Source organism: Myotis yumanensis, unplaced genomic scaffold (genome assembly GCF_028538775.1).
Source record: "Myotis yumanensis isolate MYYU_CA2020_CCGP unplaced genomic scaffold, mMyoYum1.0.hap1 SCAF_6, whole genome shotgun sequence".
NCBI lineage: Eukaryota > Metazoa > Chordata > Mammalia > Chiroptera > Vespertilionidae > Myotis > Myotis yumanensis.
The window spans coordinates 7,580,038-7,603,067 of NW_027223757.1; the positions used below are offsets into that span (position 1 = coordinate 7,580,038).

Genomic DNA, 23,030 nt, shown 5'->3' on the forward strand with positions numbered 1-23,030 from the left:
AAAACACACACACACAAAAGAAACAAAAACACCAAAACAGATCAAGTACTGAAGATTCATTGCATTATATTCATTTGCTGTCCAACAGATATTTAGCAAGACTTGCTTTTACTAATTCTTAATGTGAACATTAAATAACAAAATATTCAACATGAATTTGTGAGCATAACATTGCCGCATTGCACAGACTGTGGATGTAGAGCAGCTTTTGGAAACTGCATTAACTCTGCATACCTCTATGGTGACACATATGTAGACACATGGTGCATTGGGTGAGTTCTATTAGTTCTAGAGTATCATTGTCAAGAACTGTGTTTGTTAGCCATGAACCATGGACACCTGAGTGTAGGCCAGTGATGGCGAACCTTTTGAGCTTGGCGTGTCAGCATTTTGAAAAACCCTAACTTAACTCTGGTGCCGTGTCACATATAGAAAATTTTTGATATTTGCAACCATAGTAAAACAAAGACTTATATTTTTGATATTTATTTTATATATTTAAATGCCATTTAACAAAGAAAAATCAACCAAAAAAATGAGTTCGTGTGTCACCTCTGACACGCGTGTCATAGGTTCGCCATCACTGGTGTAGGCTATAAGATGCACAATATATACATTTATAAGTCTTCTATCTATATATATAAAAGCCTAAGCAACCAGAATGGCCAAATGACTGGAACAACCGGTCAACCTGTCACTATGATGCGCACTGACCTCCAGGGGGCAGACACTCAATGCAGGAGCTGCCCCTGGTGGTCAGTGTGCTCCCACAGCCAACCTCCCGTGGCCCCTCCCCCCCGGCCGGCTGGCCCCAATTGCCCCAATCGGAACCTCCCTCGGCCCCTCCCCCCACCGCTGGCCAGCCTCAATCATCAGGATCAGAATCTCCCACAGCTCCTTCCCTCCTGCCCCTACTGGCTGGCCCCGATCGAGAATGGGCAAGAGGCCCGATTGGCCCGATTGCTGGCCAGGCCAAGGGACCTCACCTGTGCACAAATTCATGCACCAGGCCTCTAGTATGTGATAAGTAGAGGTAATTTCTACAGTAAACAACTTGATGAAGAAAATGAAAGTTAAACTGTCTTGACCTATGGCTGTTATCTCATTGCAAATGAAAATGTCCTTTACACATGCATTTTCAAAAAATTATTTTTTTTATACTTTGAGTTTAGGGGGGAAAAAAAACTTGTAAAGGCTTATTAGAGTGAGAAGGAATAAGAAAGAAAGAAATGCTCTTCAAATTTTCCAGGCTAGGTCAAAGGAGCAGAACACACAGAAACACTAAAAAAATGTAATTTAGGGACCAAAAAAAAGTTAGAAATCAAAATATGAGTAACTGTCATTTGTAAATAGAAGCAGTTGTCATGTAGCTGACTTTTCCTCCTTTTAAGGAAAGAGTGCTAGGAAAATAAATGTCTATATCTAGTAATAAATATAAATACCTAAACCTAGGCTCAGATGTTACGTTTGAAACAATACAGCATTTCCCTCAAATTGCATTTCTCATTCATAGTTCATTGTCAACTCTTCTCCTATGTTTAAGGTTATCCCTTTCTTTATAAAATTACCATCACACTTTATTTGGGCGGGGGATATACAGAGAGCAAGTGCATAACTGCTGAATATTTCCAGTTTCCTTCAAAACTGTAAAAAGTTGGGATTTTGGTCACAGTGACTGATTAAGCTGATCTAGTCTCTGGCCCTATCTAGGGGCCACTTCCTTCGCCAGATCAGCCTCTCTGTCTCCCTCTTCTCCTCACAGCCCTTGTTTCGGGACGAGAAAAACAAGGGAGTGAGGTGTAGACCATTTCACCTGTGTTACATACATGGGTCATGGGAGCCTGAGTCTTGGCCATAAAATGAAGTCTCTACATTTGCAAATTCTATACGAGAGACCAAGGTTTTCCTGACCAGGAGAAGAGATAGTTTAGTTAGGACTTGTCTACAGATTCAAGGTCGCCATTGTCAAAACTCAATGTTTCTCTTACATCAGGATTCAAACAAAGTGACCCCCGCCTCTTCAGGTGGTTAATGCTTTTCCCCTTCTTCATGAGAAAGGAACCTTTGCAGGATGTGGGGGTCCTCATGAAACTGCCGTTTCTGGGACAGTGTGAACTGTGAGGTCATTCAGACAGTTGCACATGGAGGACATGTGTGAACGCACCTCGCAAATCAAACTGCTGTGCGCTCACAAAAAAGGTGCCTCAAGAAGGAGATGGAGCTTTCAAAATGCATTTTGAGCTTAAAGCTCATTTCCAAATTGTCCCCGGTCCTCTCCTAGCATCAGAGGTTACATTAAAATAATCCAGACTATTGTTTTTTTCAAATAAACTCTTTAGATGCTAATCGATCCCTGTTTTAATTCCTTGTGGCTCCTAGTGATGTCCTATCAAGCAAGACAGTGTCCATGTTTAGTCATAAAAAATTCAGATTCAAGAGATTTCAGCTACTCTCTCTCCCCACTGACTCTCATGCTGCTTCCTGGTGGTGAGGAGAAAGTTCTGGGGGAGTGGGTGTGTGGAGACCCACCGCTTGGCTGACCCCAGTCCCAGGCTCCCCCCTTGCAGTTTCTGAGGGAATTGTTCTGTCTGTAGCTATTTTACATATTAGACTTAGCAATGAGCTTTTGTTTGGAAGAAAAAATACCCTCGTTAAAAAGCTGGAAAAATGCTGTGTCTGCCTTCACAGAGAAGGAAACGGAAGGCTTGCCTCCTGCCCCGACGCCCGTCCGTGAGAGAAGTGGGACTGAAATGCAAGTCCCTGAATATCCATCCTTTGTTTTGTCCACTTGAAGATGACACTTCCAAACTTTTCATTTCCAGAGTTGATCTGACCTATGCCCAAAGCTTCTTCCTTTACAAACTCTTCAAGGCTGACATCAAATACAACTTTTCCAATTGAATTCACCATCGCATGTACTAATGTGCCCTTCCTATGCTATTTGGCCCAAATCAGATCTCCTTCATTCTTCTCAGGAGAAATTGGTCACAGGCTGAGTTTAGTAAATGATCCCTGTGAAAGCTCAAGTCATCCCCCTTTGAACACTTTGGTTCCCAGAGTTCCCAGACCATGGGTAGGCCCGGCTCAGTAAATGTTAAACTCTTCATAAACATGCTTTTGGTTGTCCCTCTCTCCATTTATAACAATCACCGCAGCCTCTATAATTCAAATCTGCAAAAATAACGTCCTATTTTATCCTCTGACGCTGTCACATTTCAGCTCTCTGCCAATGGAAACACTACGATGCATGCTTTAAAAGCCAAAGGATATTTTTTGAAAGGAAAAACAAGTCCACGTCTGCTCCATGGTAAAGAAACCACCCTCTGGAAATAAATCTGCTCACACAGGCAAGATGAGTCATTTCATCCAAAGCACTAGTGAACAGAGTGTCTTCCCATACCTGTCCTCCTCAGAGACCCGATCCATCGCAGATCTGTAATAATAAAAGCATAATATGCTAATTAGACCAGATGTCCTTCTGGATGACCTTCTGGACAAAGCCAGGGTTGCTAGGGAAGCCCGGGTCCCAGGTGCCGGAGGGAAGCCGGTGCCGGCAGCCAGGGGAAGGAAGGCCTACTCTTTTTTTTTTTTTTTTTTTTTTTAAATATATTTTATTGATTTTCCACAGAGAGGAAGGGAGAGAGACAGAGAGCCAGAAACATCGACGAGAGAGAAACATCTATCAGCTGCCTCCTGCACATCTCCCACTGGGGATGTGCCCGCAACCAGGCACATGCCCTTGACCGGAATCGAACCCGGGACCCTCCAGTCCGCAGGCCGACGCTCCATCCACTGAGCCAAACCGGTTTTGGCGGAAGGCCTACTCTTGCACGAATTTTGTGCATCGGGCCTCTAGTAAGAACATAAGTTAGCTGCATAGGACTTCATAGCACTTGTAATCAGACCATCGTAAATGCCATTTACAAAAAATTCTACAGTATTGAAACTCTATCTTGCATGGCATAGATAAATTTTCTTTTCTTAAGTATATTTTTTATTGATTTTAGAGAGGAAGGGAGAGGGAGGGAGAGATAGAAACATCAATGATGAGAGAGACACATTGATTGGCTGCCTCCTGCACACCCCACACTGAGGATCAAGGCCACAACCTGGGCATATGCCTTGGTCGAGACGTGAACAGTGGCCTACTGGTTCAGAGGTCGACACTCAACCACTGACCCAGGCCAGCCATGCTAGATAAATTTTTTTAATAGCTTCTTTTTAAATTTTTATTTATTGATTATTAGAGAGAGAGAGAGCAAGGGAGACACACACACACACACACACAGATTTGTTGTTCCACATTGGTTCCCAGAGTTCCCAGACCATGGGTAGACCCGGCTTAGTAAATGTTAAACTCTTCATAAACGTGCTTTTGGTTGTCCCTCTCTCCATTTATGCATTCGTTGGTTGATTCTTGTATGTGCCCTACTGGGGATTGAATCTGCAACCTTGGCATATCAGGATGACACTCTAACCAACTGCACTAACCCAGCCAGATCTCCTCAATAGCTTTGTAACTTACACAATCAAAGTTATTTCGAAACGCCATTTCACCATTGCATAGATAAGTTTCCTTAATAGTTTCTATAACTCACACAATGACATCTACCAACATGAACCCAGGTTTCCCAGGCCATGTACACAGAACCAAAAAGTGGACATTAGGACTATAGGCCTTCTATATGTCATGAATTTGTCAATTCACTCATTACAATTTATTATTGCCCGGTACTGTTGTATTTCCTTAGATTTCATCAGATTCTCCCTGCTCTACAGAGATAGGTAACAGATTCTCAGTAAGTAATGGAATGTTGACATGAATGTTGGGTATTACTCCCCAGGTCATTCTCTAGAAAAGCATAGTATTCAAGCTGCCTCTGCCAAGTCTGTGTTACATATGACCAGAGTGCTACCTATGGGGAAACTGCCAGAACTAGAAGAACTCCTTGACCGTTTTCCATTAAGGCAACTGGTACTCTTGACTGTGTTTGCTGTAAATGCTTGTTTTTTTCTGAGTGTCATATTGCAGTGTTTAGATCATCAATAGAAAAAAATAGATGTGAAGAAAACAAAATAATACATTAAAATATTATACTTGGGTGTTATAGGTTTTATAAATATTACAGTATACATATGGCATAATATTTTCATATAAATGGGAGTGGAGAGATAACAGATTCAAGAAAAACTTAGGGTGTGCCATCAAGAATTTGCAGTAGGTGAGAAAGAGGAGGGAAGCATAACTCCGCATTGCTTGCTCAAGTGGCCAGTTGACAGTGATTCCATCAAATGGGAAAATGCTGGATGGAATAGGAGGTTGTTTAGCCTAAGGGGATGAGTTGGACTTGCTCTGTTGGAGGTACCCAAGAGCTAGTGTGGAAATGAATTTGAAGCTCACCAGGCAAGTTTTGATTAGATGTAACCATCTGGAGCCATCGGTATGCAGTATACAGGGGAGGAGAGTGATGGCCCAGCGTGGAGAGCTGGACTGAACCCTCAGGAAATAGCAGCATTTAAAAGAGAGAACGGCCCTGACCGGTTTGGCTCAGTGGATAGAGCGTCGGCCTGCGGATTCAAGGGTCCCAGGTTCGATTCCGGTCAAGGGCATGTACCTCAGTTGCAGGCACATCCCCAGTGGGGGGTGTGCAGGAGGCAGCTGATTGATGTTTCTCTCTCATCGATGTTTCTAACTCTCTATCCCTCTCCCTTCCTCTCTGTTAAAAATCAATAAAATATATTTTAAAAAAATAAAATAAAATAAAGAGAGAACGGTGGAAGCGCTGCCAACACGGAACTCAGAGGAGAGGCAGTCAGAGAGGTGCAAGCACAGCATCGGAGTCCAGTCTCACAAAGACGGGAAGGCCCAATGGGTTGAGAACTGACAACATCTGGCCAAACGGGAAGTTAGCAGTGAACTCGGGGAGAATCAAGCTGCTCCTTAATGTGTATAGGGAGGAAGAGTCTAGAGAGAAAAGCTGCCGACAGAGAAAATGAGTGTCCCTCCCTCAAAGGTCTGGGGACATCCTCATCTTTCGGGGTGAAAGTTTAACTTGGGTAAGCTGGGGTTCCTTTCTTGACTTAATCAAAGCAAATTATTCCATTTTTAAAACAGTAAGAAGTTCAGCCCTTCCAAATCCAGGCCAAATTTACTAGTTATCTGAACGGCATTTAAGAGTGTCCCCACAGCCTCTCTGAATCAATAATGATACAAAAGATGAGGTTATGACATGGTGCTACTACCCCTACCCTATCTATAAGATGTCATGATTGTACTATCTGATTAACGTGAGTACCAGTATTTTACTTGTGTCCCTCTCCTAAAACTCTTCATTATTTGTTTTAGGCCTAGCTTATACTCTTTCACGGTATAAGCCTGGTAGACCCATTAAAATGCCTGCTATTTTAGGACGTCCCTTAAGAGTTATTTGTTTTCTTGTCAAAATGACAATAAAATCCACTTCTTTTGAATATGGAGTTGATTTTTTAATAATTACGCTTCATTGGGTTTGATAAATATTATAAGATCTGGTGCTGTAAAATCCATATTTATGTTTAAGCTATCCATATACTACTATATATTAAAGTACATCTCATATCCAGGAACATGGGTTCCTAAGTAGAGAGCAAGTTTCTGCCATTGCTGCTTTTTGTATAAAGCAATATCCTATATAATAAAGGCCTAATATGCAAATTGACCGAAAGCAGAACAACTGGTGGAATGACAGGTCACTATGACATGCACTGACCACCGGAGGGCAGACACTCAATGCAGGAGCTGCCCCCAGCTCACAGGTCCCAGGCAAGCCAAGGTGGGTGCCAGCGGGGGCCCCCCAATCACCCCGCTGGTCGCCCTACAGATCAGCCCTGATCACTGGCCAGGCCTAAGGATCCTACCTATGCATGAATTTTGTGCACCAGGCCTCTAGTAGGTTATATAAAAGTACAGAACCATTTTAATCTACCCATTTTCTAATAGTGGAATAATAGCTCCATGTGATCCATTCTAAATAGATGTAGTCTTGCCATATTTGAAGATGACACATAAATTCTAATAACATGTATTCCTCATATAAAGCCTATTTCCAGAGGCAGCATGGGGTAGGGAAGAAGGATGACACTGGCATTACACAGATGCATCCTTGTTTCATGATATACATTGTGAAACCTCAACCTCTCTCAGCCTCAGTTTCTTTACCTGTAAGATGGGATTAATAACATATATACATCAGTTAGTTTGGGGTTCAGTACATTGTCCAAAAAAGCCATAACTGATATGTATTATTTCTGACCTCCTCAAAAATCTCAGGCTGAAAGGAAATTAGCAGACTTTGTAGGATTTGACCACTGTGTGCTTAGTATATTCTATTTATACTAGAGGCCTGGTGCATGAAATTTGTACACTCGGGGGGGGGGGGGGTCCCTCAGCCCAGTCTGCACCCTCGCAGTCCAGGAGCCCTCAGGGGATATCTATCTGATGGCTTAGGCCCACTACCCATGAGGAGCAGGCCTAAGCCTTCAGTTGGACATCCTTAGCACTGCTGTGGAGGCGGAAGAGGCTCCTGCCACCTCCTCTGCTCTAGCCAGCCATGAGCTCGGCTTCTGACAGCAATGCTACCCCTGTAGGAGTGCACTGACCACCAGGGGACAGCTCCTGCATTGAGTGTCTGACCCCTGGTGGTCAGTGTACATCATAGTAACCGGTCATTCCACCATTTGGTTGATTTTCATATTAGCCTTTTATTATATAGGATGTTGCCAGTGAATGTAACAGAACCTGTTTCTGCATTCTGTACCCCTGGCCCTTCGTCCCCAACTCTCAGGTCAACAAGCACAGGTATCACTCAGCATCCTCAGAGTAGGCACCACACAGCCCCAGGATCCCCAGAGCATTGTAAGGTCATTAGATACCGGGGCCTTTCCCAGGAACATTGTCCTCAAGCCCACGCATATTCACACTCACGGTAACTAGAAAATACCAGGAGAGGAATGAATGGCTGGATGGAGAAGTGACCCTTGCACCTGTCAGATTTTTTTCCTGAGTATCAGCCACTACAGTCCTAACATTTTCATTCTGGTTCTTATGATAGGGACACATGTTAACTAAAACCAGAAGCTTGAGCTCTAACTTCACGGATGCCTCTAAAGACTTGGATGAGCACATGCCATTTAATAACAGTGTCTACTAACTAAATAGAAGTCCCTCTAGCCTTTTCACATCCAAGATATTTGCTTTCCCACAAAAGCATCCTCTAACTTAATTATGACTTACAGGGAAAATTACAGTGGGTTGAAGGAAGAGCTCAAAATAGGATTTCAATCAACCTGAGAACTGAAATAGATTCCAATGATTGGTGTATGTTATATAAAGTGCATCTAAATATCAGTCCTGTAATTCTCTTAATTTTAAGGGGGAAAAAAAACCCTTAAATGCAGTTGGCATCAAATCAATGTGTCGATGAACCTGAAATACACAGCTTGGGGTTTAAAGTAAAACATTTTTATCAATAGAAAAAGGGAATTTTTGAAACCCATCTTTTCAAACAGAAGCATGTGTAAACGGAAATTCGTAGCAAAGAGAGAGTATGAGAAAATGAAGAGAATTCTTCTTCGTTTCTATGCATAAAAAAAAACAAAGATTAACATTTATATATAGCCCTGCCCCTGTGGTTCAGTGGTTGACTGTCAACTTATGAACCAAAAGGTCAGGTTTGATTCCTGCTTAGGGCACATGCTTGGTTTCAGGCTTGATCCTCAGTGCGGGGTAGGGGAAGTGGTGGGGGGTGGGGGTGGGGGCAGGAGGCAACCAGTCAATGATTCTCTCTCATCATTGATGTTTCTCTCTTCTCCCTTCCTCTCTGAAATCAATAAAAAAAAAATATTTTTTTAAAAAAAACAACATTTATTTACAGCCTGGAGAGCCAGCCAGAGAAAGACAAATACCATATGAGTTCACTCATATGTGGAATCTAATGAACAAAATAAGCAAAATAGAAACAGATTTATAGATACAGAGAACAGACTGACAGCTGAGAGGGAACTGGGTGGTGGTGGGTGAAAAGGGTGAAGGGACAACAGTATGGTGATTACCAGAGGGAAAGGGGGATCAATGGTGATGGAAGGAGACTTGACTTGGGGTTATGAACACACAATACAATATACAGATGATATATGCACGTGAAACCTATATAATTTTATTAACCAATGTCACCCCAATGCATTCAATAAAAAAGTAAAACAAACAAACAAAAAAACATTTACATACAACCCAAACTAATTGCTTTTCAAAAACATTTTAAATAAAACAAATACTTTCTGCCTGTTGGTAGTTAACCTTTTCAAATTAATTTGCTCCAAGAATGTATGACCTAAGATCCATGTTACCCAGCAAGGGAGACATTAGAATTCAAAATAATTTATTATTGGAACAAATAACTACAATGTTAATAGGATTATGCCTGCCTTTAAAAAAAAACTGAGGTATTACTTCTAAATCAAATGATTTGGGGCCAGAGAGTATCCAGAACATTCTCTAAATACCAAAAAGGAAAATGGCTGTTATTTTGCACACCTCTCAAGATTAAATTTGTCTTCTTCAAGTTTGATAATTTCACTCTCAGAAAAATTGAATGACTTTTTTCAAATGCTTTAAAACATATAATTATCAAACCTCCACACACAAAAGAATAGATTCACCCCCACCATCACCACCAAAAATAAAATGAGGGTAATTAATTACTTTTTTTCAATTTTATTCTGATTTAAGTAAAACATTATATTTATAAGGGCAACACAGCCATCTAGTGGACAGATTTTTCAATAGCAGATTATTTAATTTTGAGAGAGGTTCAAGTTTATGACACAAAAGCTTAAGCTAATTGAAATACTTGTTTTATGACACATGATACATGTTATAAAAAGTAGGGAGAGTATTTACAGAGGCGATATTTTTTTAGAAACGTGTTGTATTATATTTCCATACAAGTTTCTAACCACCATTCTCATCCCCACATACAGTACTCCATTCAAAAAACAAGTCTTACCAAAATGTATGAATGAAAGAGAAGAGGTTCAAGTCAGAGGCTGACTCTACCTGTGTTTTGAGATGTCTGAAATTATGGGTGGTGTATGTTTCTTGCCCTGCTGGTGCCTTTTTTCTGCTTTGTGTGGCGTCTTCTAAGCCATGAATCAGTGCTGTTCTCTTCCCTTCTCCCTTCTCCCTTCTCCCCAAAGGATCTCTGCTGATGGGAGCAAGTTGTACTTCCTAGGAGACTCTTTGCAGTAGCAATGCCTGGTCTTCAGTCATAAGTGGCATCACCTCTTCTCTTTGTCTTCCAGGCTTTGCCGTCTAAACCTTCTCTAACAGCCCTAGCTGGTTTGGCACAGTGGATAGAGCGTTGGCGTGTGGACTAAAGGGTTCTGGGTTTGATTCCCATCAAGGGCATATGCCCTGGTTGTGGGCTTGATCCCCAGTGTTGGATGTGCAGGAGGCAGCCAATTAATAATTCTCTCTCATCATTGATGTGTCTAGCTCTCTCTCCCTCTCCCTTCCTCTCTGAAATCAATAAAAACATATATTTAAAAAACACACAAACAAAACTTCTCTCCAATATCTGTTGTATATTGGGTCCTCTGGCAATGACTCCTATAGACAGATGGCTGTGGGGAAACGCTGACAGAGGGGGCATTTGCCCTTACTACACTGGTTTGTGACAGGCTTAACCTTCCCAAACATTTCAGAGCAACCAATCTTTGTATATAACCAAAAAGGTGACATTCCATAGTTAATGTTTTCTATAAAGGGAAGCAGCATTGCATAGCGAAAATAAGCGTGAGACAAAGAAGTCAGAAGACATGCATGCCAATGGTAACACTGACATGTGTTGGTGTGGGCATTACTAGTATGTACGTCAGCCTTGGGGACTGTTTCCTATTAAATAAAATGGGAATAATTAATAACAAATCCCTGCCTACCTTACAGGACTGTTGTGAGAAAGAAGTAGCAAGGCAATGTACGAGGAGGTGTTGTATAATGATGGCAAGGTGTCAGTCTTTATTTCCTCAGGTTGAGGTAAAAAGTTCTTTGGAGGAAAAAAAGTTCTTTGGTAAAATTGGAATTATCATTTTAATATGCAACCAGTTGGCCCTCCCATTCAATTGAGCATGTGTAATAATTTGCCTTTTTGTCACAGTTTTTAATCTTTACTTTGTAGCCTTGTGCAGTAGGGCACTACCACTGTCCCCATTAGAAATGAGGAAGATAAAGCATGGAAAGCCAGAATCATCTTGAAGGAGGTTTGGTCTATATTTGGAGTCTCCTCCTGTGGCCTTGACATAACTACACCTCACTGCCTGTTCTCCTGTACTGCTTCCACCCTGAAACATCTGGTCTCTCCATTTTGTCCTACATTTATAACATTTCTTTTTTTTTTTTTGCAACTCCCAGCCTTCACACATTTTCCCCCCTTTATTTGGAACTCCCTTTGTCCAAGTCTCCATCCAGCAAATGCCCGTTCATTGTTCAATCCAGTTTAATCATTGCCTCCCCTGGAAAGCCTTTCTCAGTTCTCTCATGCAAAGTTGTAGATACTGCGCCTGTGTCTGCAAAACACCCCGTGCAAACCTCTATCTTAGCTCTCAGTGCAGTGCCCCGTGATGCTTACGCACCTGCTAGAGCTCCTCGATTTCACAGCCTGTCTTATTGATCTTTTTTTATTGAGTTGAGAGAGGGAAAGAAGCATCAGTATGTTGTTCCACTTACTTATGCATTCTTTGCTTGCTTCTTTTATGTGCCCGAACTAGAGATCGAACCCTCAACCTTGGCGTATCAGGATGATGCTCTAATTAACCGATCTACCCGGCCATGGCCTCAGTGATCTTGAATTTCCAACCCAGGCAATGTTGCATAAGCCAGGTGTCTCAGGCGTATTTATAAATTGTTGTCAACCACTAAACAAAGCTGTGGTATTATTTCACCGTGATATTTTGATTGAGGAAAATGCAACATTTCAAGGATGACCTACCGATTCTTTTTCAGAAGCTGAAGGGTGTTGACCCCGCTTTTGCGCTGGGAAATTTGAGGCAGAAGCTGTTAAATAAAAAAGGAAACACTGAAATCATGGTGTGAGCATACTAGAATATACGCCTTAACAATGACAGGGGTTCCTTCTTGAACCTTCATGTCATAGTGCATTAAACTTAGGCATCTTATCGATCCCTCAGTTAAGTTTTTATACAAACATGTAGCTTTGCGCTCAGCCTCTATCCCAGAGTTACCATGGCTACTGCACTGTCTTCACTTATTTGCCCATTTCAACGGTTCTGTCTAAGAACCAGGTGTTTTCTCTTACAAAAGTGAACTGTCTTCCAAAATAGGCCCCGCACGTATCCATGATGACAAATCAGTAGGTAAATGCTATCATGGGCAGCCAGCGATGTTTTCCTCACCCCACTCTCCAAACTCCCTGAAAACAAACCAAAAAGTCCATCCATGCACAAAGAAGGCATTATTTCCTGATCTTCAGTAACATACCAACTGTATTTCTCCCGTCTCAGAGTCACCATCCTCCAAAATGTCTAATGGGATTGTAAGTGCTTATTGGTGCAAATTTAGCCTAGGTTGTTGGCATCCTCTTCCTTAAATAGTTAAGCTTGATCAGGACTCCCACTGTGGGCATTGTATATGCATTCTGTTCTATTTATAGCTTTAGTTGTTTAAAACGTAGAAAGGTTCGTTGAAAATGTTACAAACACTGGGAAAGTAAAAAGTCTCCACGTGACTCCTCATTATTGTTAAACTTGATGTTTTTCTTTTAGAGCTTTTCTCCCGCACATACAACATGTATATGTTGATCTAAAGCAAATTTATCTTAACAAAACCCACTGTATTACTTAGAGCAAGACTAAGTGAAACTGGGGACAGGCATTAGTCCTTCCCAAGACATAAATGGCAGTCTAGTAGCAACTCTCCGATCATTTTCTCCATTTCCTTTTATCTTAAAATGGCATTATCAGTGGTTCTTGACTAATAAAGCTTTGAAACTGATTTTTCAAGAATTGGCAGGTTGATTAACAGGACACTTGTCAGTTTCTCTCTACAGGACTATTTTGTGTCCAATATTATATCAAGAAATGGAGCAAACAGTGGACAGTTAAGCACTTATTAAATGTCTATTTTAAGTCACTTTAATACATATGTGAGTCCATATTTTACCATCTGTAAGAAATGAAAGATATAAACACAACCCGATATTTCATAATGATCACTCTAATATGGTGGCATTTGGGATGTTTGTAAATATCACAGAAACAGATAGGAGAGCCAGAATTCATGTTCAGAAACTTGTCAATCATGCGTGTGGATTCCAGATTTAATATTCCACAGCAGACACCATAGAGAAAAAAAATTATTTTAAGATGTTGTATAAAATGGAGAATTCTTGCATTTGTGTGTCACACTGCACTTGTGTGAAAATGTAACAAAAATAATTTTAAATGTATTATTTAATCAACAGAAGCAAGCTTTTTTTCCCCATACTTTTTATAGTGCCTCACGATGTGTGTGCGCACACACATATAAGCTCAGTAAAGCTTGGCAGAATGAGCATTTCCTATTTAAATATGATCTTTCTAGAACAGCGGTTCTTAACTGTGGGTTGTGACCCCTTTGGGGGTCAAACGACCCTTTCACAGGGGTCGCCTAAGACCATCGGAAAACACATATAACTACATATTGTTTTTGTGATTAATCACTATGCTTTAATTATGTTCAATTTGTAACAATGAAAATACATCCTGCATATCAGATATTTACATTACGATTCATAACAGCAGCAAAAGTACAGTTATGAAGTAGCAACGAAAATAATTTTATGATTGGGGGTCACCACAACATGAGGGACTGTATTAAAGGGTCGAGGCATTAGGAAGGTTGAGAACCACTATTCTAGAATGTATCAAAAATTTTCATATTTTATACATTTGGCATCATTAATTTCTCCCAGGAAGTTTCACAGAATAATGTCAACCTCCTCCCACCCATTTTTTCGTAAGTATTGGAAATACATGAAATTACAGAGAAGCACTCCTGTCAGAGACACTTTGAGAAGTCAGTGACTCTCTCCTAAACACAGCCCTGACCTGTGTGTGGCACCATGAAGGACTGAGGTCTCCTAGGCTACCTCAGTCTGCAAACCCTTTCGCAGCCCCCACCCCCGGGCACAGAGAGAGACTGCGCTGCTCTCCCTGAATCCTGCTTCCCTGTATCCCCATGGCTTCCTACCCGTCGGCTCTGGGATGGCTGCCTTCCCACAGGACACAACTCAGCTTGCTGGGTGTCTGAGCAACAAGCAGCTGTCATTACTGCTTCCCGGAACTCTTGGGGCCACACCACTTTTGGGGAGGTTTACTCGTTTCTCGCCATGGTCCTGCACCAATAAATCTGCCACTCTCCCTGGAAATGGTTAGAAGAGAACTTAGGTTTATTCACTTTTTGTTTTGTTTTGTTTTTTCATTGATGTGTCCTTTTTCTGACTAAAGAATCCTTTCCAATTCTTATTGGGTTCACTTTTCTCCAGGTAGTCAACTTCCTCAACTAAATGTCCTTGGCTGGTCTCGCTTCCGTTGTAGAGTGGCCTCTCTTGCTTAAATTCTTCCCGTTGCTCCATTCTCTCCACCCTCACCCCTGCACCTGATGATGAAAGGAGGGATTCACGAGACATTGTCTCTGCTTCCCCTGCCAAATGCCAAACTTTGCAGATTAAGAGTAACTACTTGCTGGAAGCTGTCTCCCACTAAACTCCTTCTTTCCACCACAACCGTACTGAGTGACCCTTTTCTTCATTCACATAGTGAGTAGTTTGTTGTGTCAGTGCCTGTCAGGGAGCATGGTTCATAATAGTTACTCAATAAAATCAGCAAGGTCATTTGCCCGAATCAGGTTCAAATTCCAACCATACCCATAGTTAGTGTCTGACGTTGGGCCCATGTAACACACAGCTCTGTGATTCACTGCTCATCTATAAAATGGGGATAATAAAAGATAAAAAGACAGTGCCTGGCATATAATAGGCACTAGAAAATCATAGTTCCCATATCTTCTTGTTGGAAAAATGAACGAATGAATAAAAGGAAGGGATGCTCTCTGAACTTCTTTTGCCATCTGACAGGCTCCCCTGAAGCTCCTCAGCTTCTACATAAAGGGATCAGTTTGCTAAGCCAGTAGCTTAACTTTTCCAAGTCATCCTCCACACCTGCTTCTTAGTATCTGCCCCAAATCTCCCTCATTATGTCTAGTCTGCATCTAGAACCTTGGATCTTCCACCTTAAGGTGCTACTCAGTTAGAGTGAGCCTGAATCAGACCATTCTTAGTCTTGTTGTGAACTACTGTGCATGGGATTGCCCTGGCTCCTGTAATCCTATAGAATTCCTAAATTTATGTCCAGAGACACAGAGATTCCTCTCATCCAATGCACTCCTATTCAGAACCTCTGGAGACATCAGAAATTGATTAACTAGGGTGAAAGGGCAAAAACAGAATCAAATATAAATCCAGTAGTTCCAACTTGAGTGGATGGAGGAAGGATGGTATCCATGGGGGAAAAATCTATCAAAGCATAGAATCATGTAGGTATCTCAGGGATTTTAAGTAATTTAAATTATGTAAGGATGAAGTCATAATGTATAATGGTATCCGTTTTTGAGTTCTGATTATTTTATAATTTGATTAAATAATTATTCTCTTTGCCTTCGTTGAAAGGGGCTTACCCATCATTTAAAAATGGCATTGCTCTTTTTGTACACTAAATATTCTCACATCGTTGAAAGTAAAATTCTTCCGTGGAATGTTTTCTTGCAAATTTTTTCTTTTCTTTCAATAATTGGTTTTCCCTAGACAAAATAAAGTGTTATGCTACATTACAGCCTCACTGTTAGGAACGAAGAGAGAGCAGAAACTGCAGAAAGACCCACGCTTACCACCAAGATGGAGAGTATCCAGGTCCTAGAGGAAGGGTGAGTGACTCACATTATAATTGTGTCTTATAATCAGATACTGATTACCTTGACTCAGTACTTAAGTATCAGCTCTTGCTTCCTGTTACTCCTCAAAATGATTTGGTGAAATAAATTTACAAGCTGGGAGATCTTTGTGATTGCAATTACTTTTCATTTACTTTTCTATTAGCTATGTTAAGCTATCAGCTAAAATATTGCCCGACTTTTCTCTTTCAAAAATAATGATTGTTCCATGAGTTAGCTCCCCAAATTGCCCTATTTCCTGACTTCTCTTTTCTGATAATATTTCCTGAAGTTGTTCTCTTTATGTGGGAACAATGTAAAACACACACACAAAAGATATGGAATTATCTAAGTCTGTCAGGAAGGGCACCCAGCTGGCATCCAGTCCCATGTCCTTCAGAACAGACTCTATCCAAGTATTTTATCCAAAATGAGAAGTTGAATGCAGAACTGAATCTATAGAATTAAATCAAAACATGAGTCGAATATTTGTGGAGTTATAGTGCTTTCTTTTTCTACTTATGAGAAGGTTTTAATGTTGCTGCTTCATAGTAATTTTTCTTCTTTTGAACTTTTTTAAATGAATGAGGAAGTTCACACAGTTTTGAATAGCAAAAATCTGTTTAAAATACTTGCTCAAAAAGGTATGTATACCTTCTTTGACTAAGTTGGAAACTTATTAAATAGACCAATGAATGAGAAAGCAAGATCAATCCTATATAATAAAAGGCTAATATGTAAATCGACTGAACGGAGGAACGACTGGTCGCTATGACGTGCACTGACCACCAGGGGGCAGATGCTCAATACAGGAGCTGCCCCCTGGTGATCAGTGCACTCCCATAGGGGGAGTGCTGCTCAGCCACAAGCCGGGCTTACGGCTGGTGAGTACAGTGGTGGTGGTGGGAGCCTCTCCTGCCTCCACAGCAGCGCTAAGGATGTATGACTGCTGGCTTAGGCCCGCTCCTCATGGGCTTTCAGACATCCCCCGAGGGCTCCTCGACTGCGAGAGGGCACAGGCTGGGCTAAGGGACCCCCCGAGTGCACAAATTTCATGCACCAGGCCTCTAGTTTAACCATAAGAATCTCCAGTTCATTCTTTCACTTCTTAGATGTATAAGCAAAGGGAGAAATAACTGGTGGTTTCTGCAGGGAAGTAGTCATTGAAAACCTGAATGTAGATCTCTAAAAAGGCCTCATTGTCATTGTAAGGGCCCTGGGCTCTGTCACTGTGATATCTCCATTCATGGGTAACAATGCATTTATAATACAAGGTGGGCAAAAGTAGGTTTACAGTTGTGAGTATGTAATTACTAGAGGCCTGGTGCATGAAATTCGTGCATGGGGGAGGGAGGTCCCTCAGCCCAGCCTGTACCCTCTTGCAATCTGGGACCCCTCGGGGGGGTCGGGCTGAAACCGACAGTCAGACATTCCTCTCACAATCCGGGACCACTGGCTCCTAACCGCTCACCTGCCTGCCTGCCTGATCACCCCTAACCACTTTGCCTGCCTGCCTGATCACTCCTAACCATTCGCCTGCCTGCCTGATCTCCCTTAACCACTCTACCTGCCTGCCTGATCACCCCTAACCACTTTCCTGCCTGCCTGATCACCCCTAACCGCCTCTGCCTCGGTCCCCACCACCACAGCTTCGTCTGGAAGGACATCCGGAATGACGTCCAGAAGGTCGTTCGGCCGTCCGGTCTAATTAGCATGTTATGCTTTCATTATTATAGATTGCATTATTTTCCACAGGAACAACTGTAAACCTACTTTTGACCCACCCTGTATTTAATAGAATCATTATTAAAGTTTAGGAAAGTATGTGACAAGTGCACACAATGTATTTTAGATCCGGAGATAAATGGAAAAAAAAAAACTAGAAATGAAAAGAGAAACTGTGTCTTGTGGCTTCAAAATGAAAATCTACATCAGATGCAAATGAAAAATTCAGTTTGCCCTGCAAACAATGAATGTAGAGACTGTTTCTACCAACTTGCAATATACAGGGTGTCCCAAAAATGTGTATACACACTTTAACAGCTCAACTCAATTGATACTTCTTTCTTTTCAGCCAGACTAAGCTTTAAACAAAATAAATTTATCCTAAAATGCTACTGGAAGTTCGAAAACACAGTTGAAGTACAGACACTACCTTTATAATTATTCAAAGTGTGTATACATTTTAATAGCTGTTAGCTCACTTAATTTTCACTCCTTTTCAGGTTTAACTGATTTGAAATAATGCATTAAGCCAAACTTTAAACAAAGAAAATATATCCACTAGACTTTTTATGGGGATACATAAAAGATAGTTTACTGTACAAAACCGGCAACAGTTGACAAATACTGAAAGAAATGATTCTTGATGTTTGCAATTCCATTGCTTCGAGGTATCAGCAGTGCCTGGACCAGAGCGGTCATCCGTTTGAAAACAGGCATTGACAAAAAAAAAAAAAAAATCATTCATTTCTGTAGATTCTTTTAAATTTTGAAAATGAACTGAGTTAATAAGTACTGACTTTATGATCATTCAAAGTGTGAGACCCCATAATAAGGTTTGAACAGTTCCAGTCTCCATTAGGAATCTGCTGTGACCACGTGCATAGTATGGATAGCCACTTGCTATTTGAACACTAGGTTCCCTGACATGCGGCTGGTGCCTCACACTCATTTTTGTCAAGACCCAGAAATAACTGACCTAGTCCTGATGGCTGATTTGCCAGAGAAGACCGAACTGAGTGACAATGACCACTAGATGGCAGCAATTGAATAGCATTTCTATTTGCCCCCCCCCCCCCCCCCCCCCCCCCCCCCCCCCCCACCGCTTGGTCAAAGTCACCTTTGATTATGGGCCCATTCTCTCTCTGCAGCCAAAACCCCACTACAGACGAAGTCTTGTCCTGGTCTCAAAATTTTGACAAGATGATGAAGGCCCCGGCAGGAAGAAATCTCTTCCGAGAGTTCCTCCGAACAGAATACAGTGAAGAGAACCTACTTTTCTGGCTCGCCTGTGAAGACTTAAAGAAAGAGCAGAACAAAAAAGTCATTGAAGAAAAGGCCAGAATGATATATGATGATTACATTTCGATACTATCACCAAAAGAGGTAAACAACTGGAAAATATTGATCTGAGTTTCCTAAGACCAAGGGTGAACCTACAGGGACTTCTGTCCAAGCCGGGTAACGCGTGGGGTGTGGGCGGATGAGGAGGCTTCCCTGGGGAGAAAATGGGGAGTCCATTGTGAGGATCCCCCTGCGTGTGTGCTTGAAGGCTAGACTTCCTCCCTAAGCTTTGATCATTTGTCTCTGGCTGACTCTGTGGTAGTCTCATTGCTTCTCAGAACTAACACTAGGAAGCCTATTGAAAATACGATTTTCTGTGACTTGAACTAAAGTGGAAAAGAGTTCGCTTTGGGGTGGTGTTTCTCAAAGTGCAATCCCCACATCACCCCTGACAATCACCGGGAGCATTGTTTGAAAAGCAGATTCTTGAGGTCTACCCAGGCCTTCTGAATCTGCCACGTTTGAAATAGCCAGGAACCTGCACTTTTAACGAGTTTTCCACCTAAAGATGAGTTTGGGAACCTCTGGTAGAGGGCCTCAAAAACACACACAAACATGCCACGTTTGTTGATGCTTATGATACAATTTTTACGGAACTGAAGAATGAGCCCTATGATCCATTAAAATCTTGAGCAGAGATGGGTATGGTGATTAGTTTACTTATTCTAGTTTTGCTGTTATTGAAAGTACAAGCTATTTTTTCCATTGCCACAATGTACCTAATAAATTAGGAGCCTTTCAAGCAAACAAATGAACACTTTTCCATTAACTTTATAAAAATGAATTTGCTCCTGAGAAATGTCCCTGCTGTTAGAGTTCAAAGCTGTTGGGGAGGGAGGAGTGAGTGGTCTGCCTCCGGTGCTGAGCTCCAGAGGTACTTTCCGGCATCTGAACTCAGAGGTTCCTAGAATGCCTTGTCTTCTGCACACCACCCTCGTAAACCACTGTGGTTTTTGCCTGTGCATTTAAATGTCCTGACCTCGTACTTTTCTGCTCCCAGAGTTTAGCCTTTAACACTTGATGGGGCCCCAGCTGCCTTACACTCTTACCTTGACATCTATAAAATGGATTAATGTCTACTTTAGCAATCTCTATGGTTGAAAGTCTATATAAACTACTTCGCCTCTAATGAGGTATACCTAAGTAATTCACTTTTTTATTAGATTATAAGTGTCATTCATATTCCAGAGTACGCCAATCGTATTGTCTCTTAAAGATGAGAAACCTTGAACTGCATACAAAAAGATTGTTTTGTTTTTTTATTTCCTGTATTAACATTAGAAAGGTATTCATAGCAACAAGGTGGGGAGAATTTTTTCTGTAGCCTCGATACATTTATTCCAGGTGCCTTTGTATTTCTGACACCATTATAATTCTGCATCCTAAAAATACATTCTTCAGGCTTCTGGTCTACCTAGAACCTTAGCATTTAACTAATATTGCTTGGATTTTATTAGCACGTTAACATTTTTCTCATTTTTAATTTAATATTTCATTGCATGACAAATATATCAAATAATTAAAGTGTGCCCAGAAGCATGCTTCTCTTGCCCATAATCTATATAATAAAAGCCCAGCAACCGTGATGGTGGAAAAACCAGAACGACTGGTTGCTATGACATGTACTGACCACCAGGGGCCAGACAAACAATGCAGGAGCTGCCCCCTGGTGATCAGTGGGCTCCCACAGCTGGAGCTCTGCTCAGCCAGAAGCCAGGCTCATGGCTGGTGAGCACAGTGGCCGTGGCGGGAGCCTCTCCCGCCTCTATGGCAGCACTGAGGAGTGGGAGACAAGCAGTAAGGAGTGAGTAGGCAGGCCGTTAGGAGCGAGGGGTCCCGGATTGCGAGAGGGTGCAGGCCGGGCTGAAGGAATTTTGTGCATTGGGCCTCTAGTTATACATAATTACAGAGTCTTACCCAATACATTTCTCTTCCCAAAATATGTAATACTTAGTGTGTGTCATCTTAAAATGGTAATTGCCTAGATTATCAGTTCATTCCTTTGTACTATCTAGATATCATCTTAAAATGATGACTATTCCATTTTAAAATAATGTTAGTAGAAAGAAAACTTAGTTTCTGTTATAAGTATATATAGTTCCTTTACTTTAGTCAACATTTTCTAATTTTTAGTTTTTTATGGGAAACACTTTCCCATTGTCCTCACAGATCCTGATTTCCATATGTAACTGATGGAGCTTTGCAAAATACTTAATTTTCACAAAATTACTTCTTCTTTGAGCCATAGTTTAGGAAAATGATAGTTATTGATTATTGAAAGATAAACTATAGGATTTTCATTCTCGTTGTGAAAGTAATGGGGTTTTGTTCCAGCATAATTTAGACTTGAACTTGAGTTTCCCACAATGATCATTAAAATAATATTTCCTGATCACAAATACAATCTTTGCTAAATTAAATAGACTAATATTTAGTATAATAGTCATATCTGTGTTCTCCTTTATTTTTTTAAACCTGTAATTAGGTCATACTCACTCTCTAATATCCTGAAAATACTACAAAGAGAGAGAGAGGTAAAATTTAAATTTTTATCATTGATACTTGTAAATATGCTGACTTGTAAAGAACATAACACAGAATCTGTAAGTTTTGGACTGTATGAAGTGCCTTTGTTTAGCCAGTTGATTGCTTTCCTATCAACATAGTAATCATACAGGGATAGTCAAAATGGGGGTTTACAGTTGTGAATACAGGAAACACAGAGTTTATTCTTGTATTAATAATTTATTAATTATTGTAAACCTACTTTTGCCCACTCTTGTATTTGATTATTGTTTGTCAGCAAAAACAAATAAACCAAAAACATTAGGTATTTGCAATTATAAAAGACAATGCTTAAAAAGTTATGTGTTGAGCCAAAGTGTAGACATAGTATATATTTACGCTTGAAACATGTCAAATGGCTTAACCCACTGATACACTTACAGTATAGCATGCCCGTTGTAGCTATCCCAGAGCCCTTTCCAAACTCTTACATCTCTCTGACCTTTCTATGCAAAAACTCATCAATTTCTAGTCAGCCTCCACACATTACCCATTGTCTGACAATACTGAGTTATCACCCTTTACAATTTGTTAACCTGCACTGGAGAGAGAGCACGTAGCATTGAGACAGCCCTGACTGGCCAGTAGTGGGAGCCCTGGACTGGTATGCAGGTGCATGAATTCTAGTCCTGGCTCTGCTTCACCTGCCTGTGGGACCTGGATAAATTAGTTCACTAAATTCAAAAGGGGCACAGAGAGAAGTAAACCAAATCGGGAACTGCAGCTGCAAGGCCCTTGGACTGCTACTCCATTCTTCCCCCAAATGACACGGTTAATAAATCCTGGGCCTCCTAACTGCGTCCCCAGATTCAACCTCAGAACATCTCACAACACTGTTCTCCAAGCAGCCACTACAAACCAAGTGGGGTCGGAATCTCTTCCCATTGAGGGGCTAGATAATCTGGCCTTTCTACCTCTGAAATTCTGTAACTGCTTCCCTTTATTCCAAATATTTTAAAGAACAAGAACATCTGAATCCTTTATAAAGTGGTAGTGAGTAAATACTAAAAATTATTAGGATTTCCTTCTTAACCAGAACTTCATTTTCTTCACTAGACTTTCATTTTATCTCAACTGGGTTGAGTTAATAATGTTTCACTTTGTTAAATGTAGAGAAAGTCTACATTTTTACAATTATTCATATGTATATGATTTATTTATTGCATGGAGCCAATATGCTGAAAATTGCATTGCATTGTTTGTTTTAAGAGCACGTGTTTATGGATTTTTAATAATTCAAACATTATGTTGTAAAATAGATGTTTGCAGTCAGGAGGCAATGTAACTACCATTTCTTGTGATAGCATACATTTTAAGAGGAGACGGGCCAAATTTTAAATTAAAAAAATACACTTTAAAAAAAACAAATAAAAAATAGCAT

General features: G+C 40.9%; 1 protein-coding gene across 3 annotated transcripts in view; it reads left to right on the top strand.

The window, feature by feature from the left end:
* Window positions 1-23,030, top strand: part of RGS17 (regulator of G protein signaling 17) — an 86,838-nt gene that overhangs the window by 47,967 nt on the left and 15,841 nt on the right. For 2 of the 3 annotated variants that reach the window (XM_070417443.1, XM_070417441.1), the window contains 2 exons: window positions 15,923-16,012; window positions 18,892-19,126. In XM_070417443.1, the coding sequence (XP_070273544.1) occupies window positions 15,923-16,012; window positions 18,892-19,126 (325 nt within the window). The remainder of the gene's footprint in view (window positions 1-15,922; window positions 16,013-18,891; window positions 19,127-23,030) is intronic. The other variant, XM_070417442.1, reaches the window with a different exon arrangement.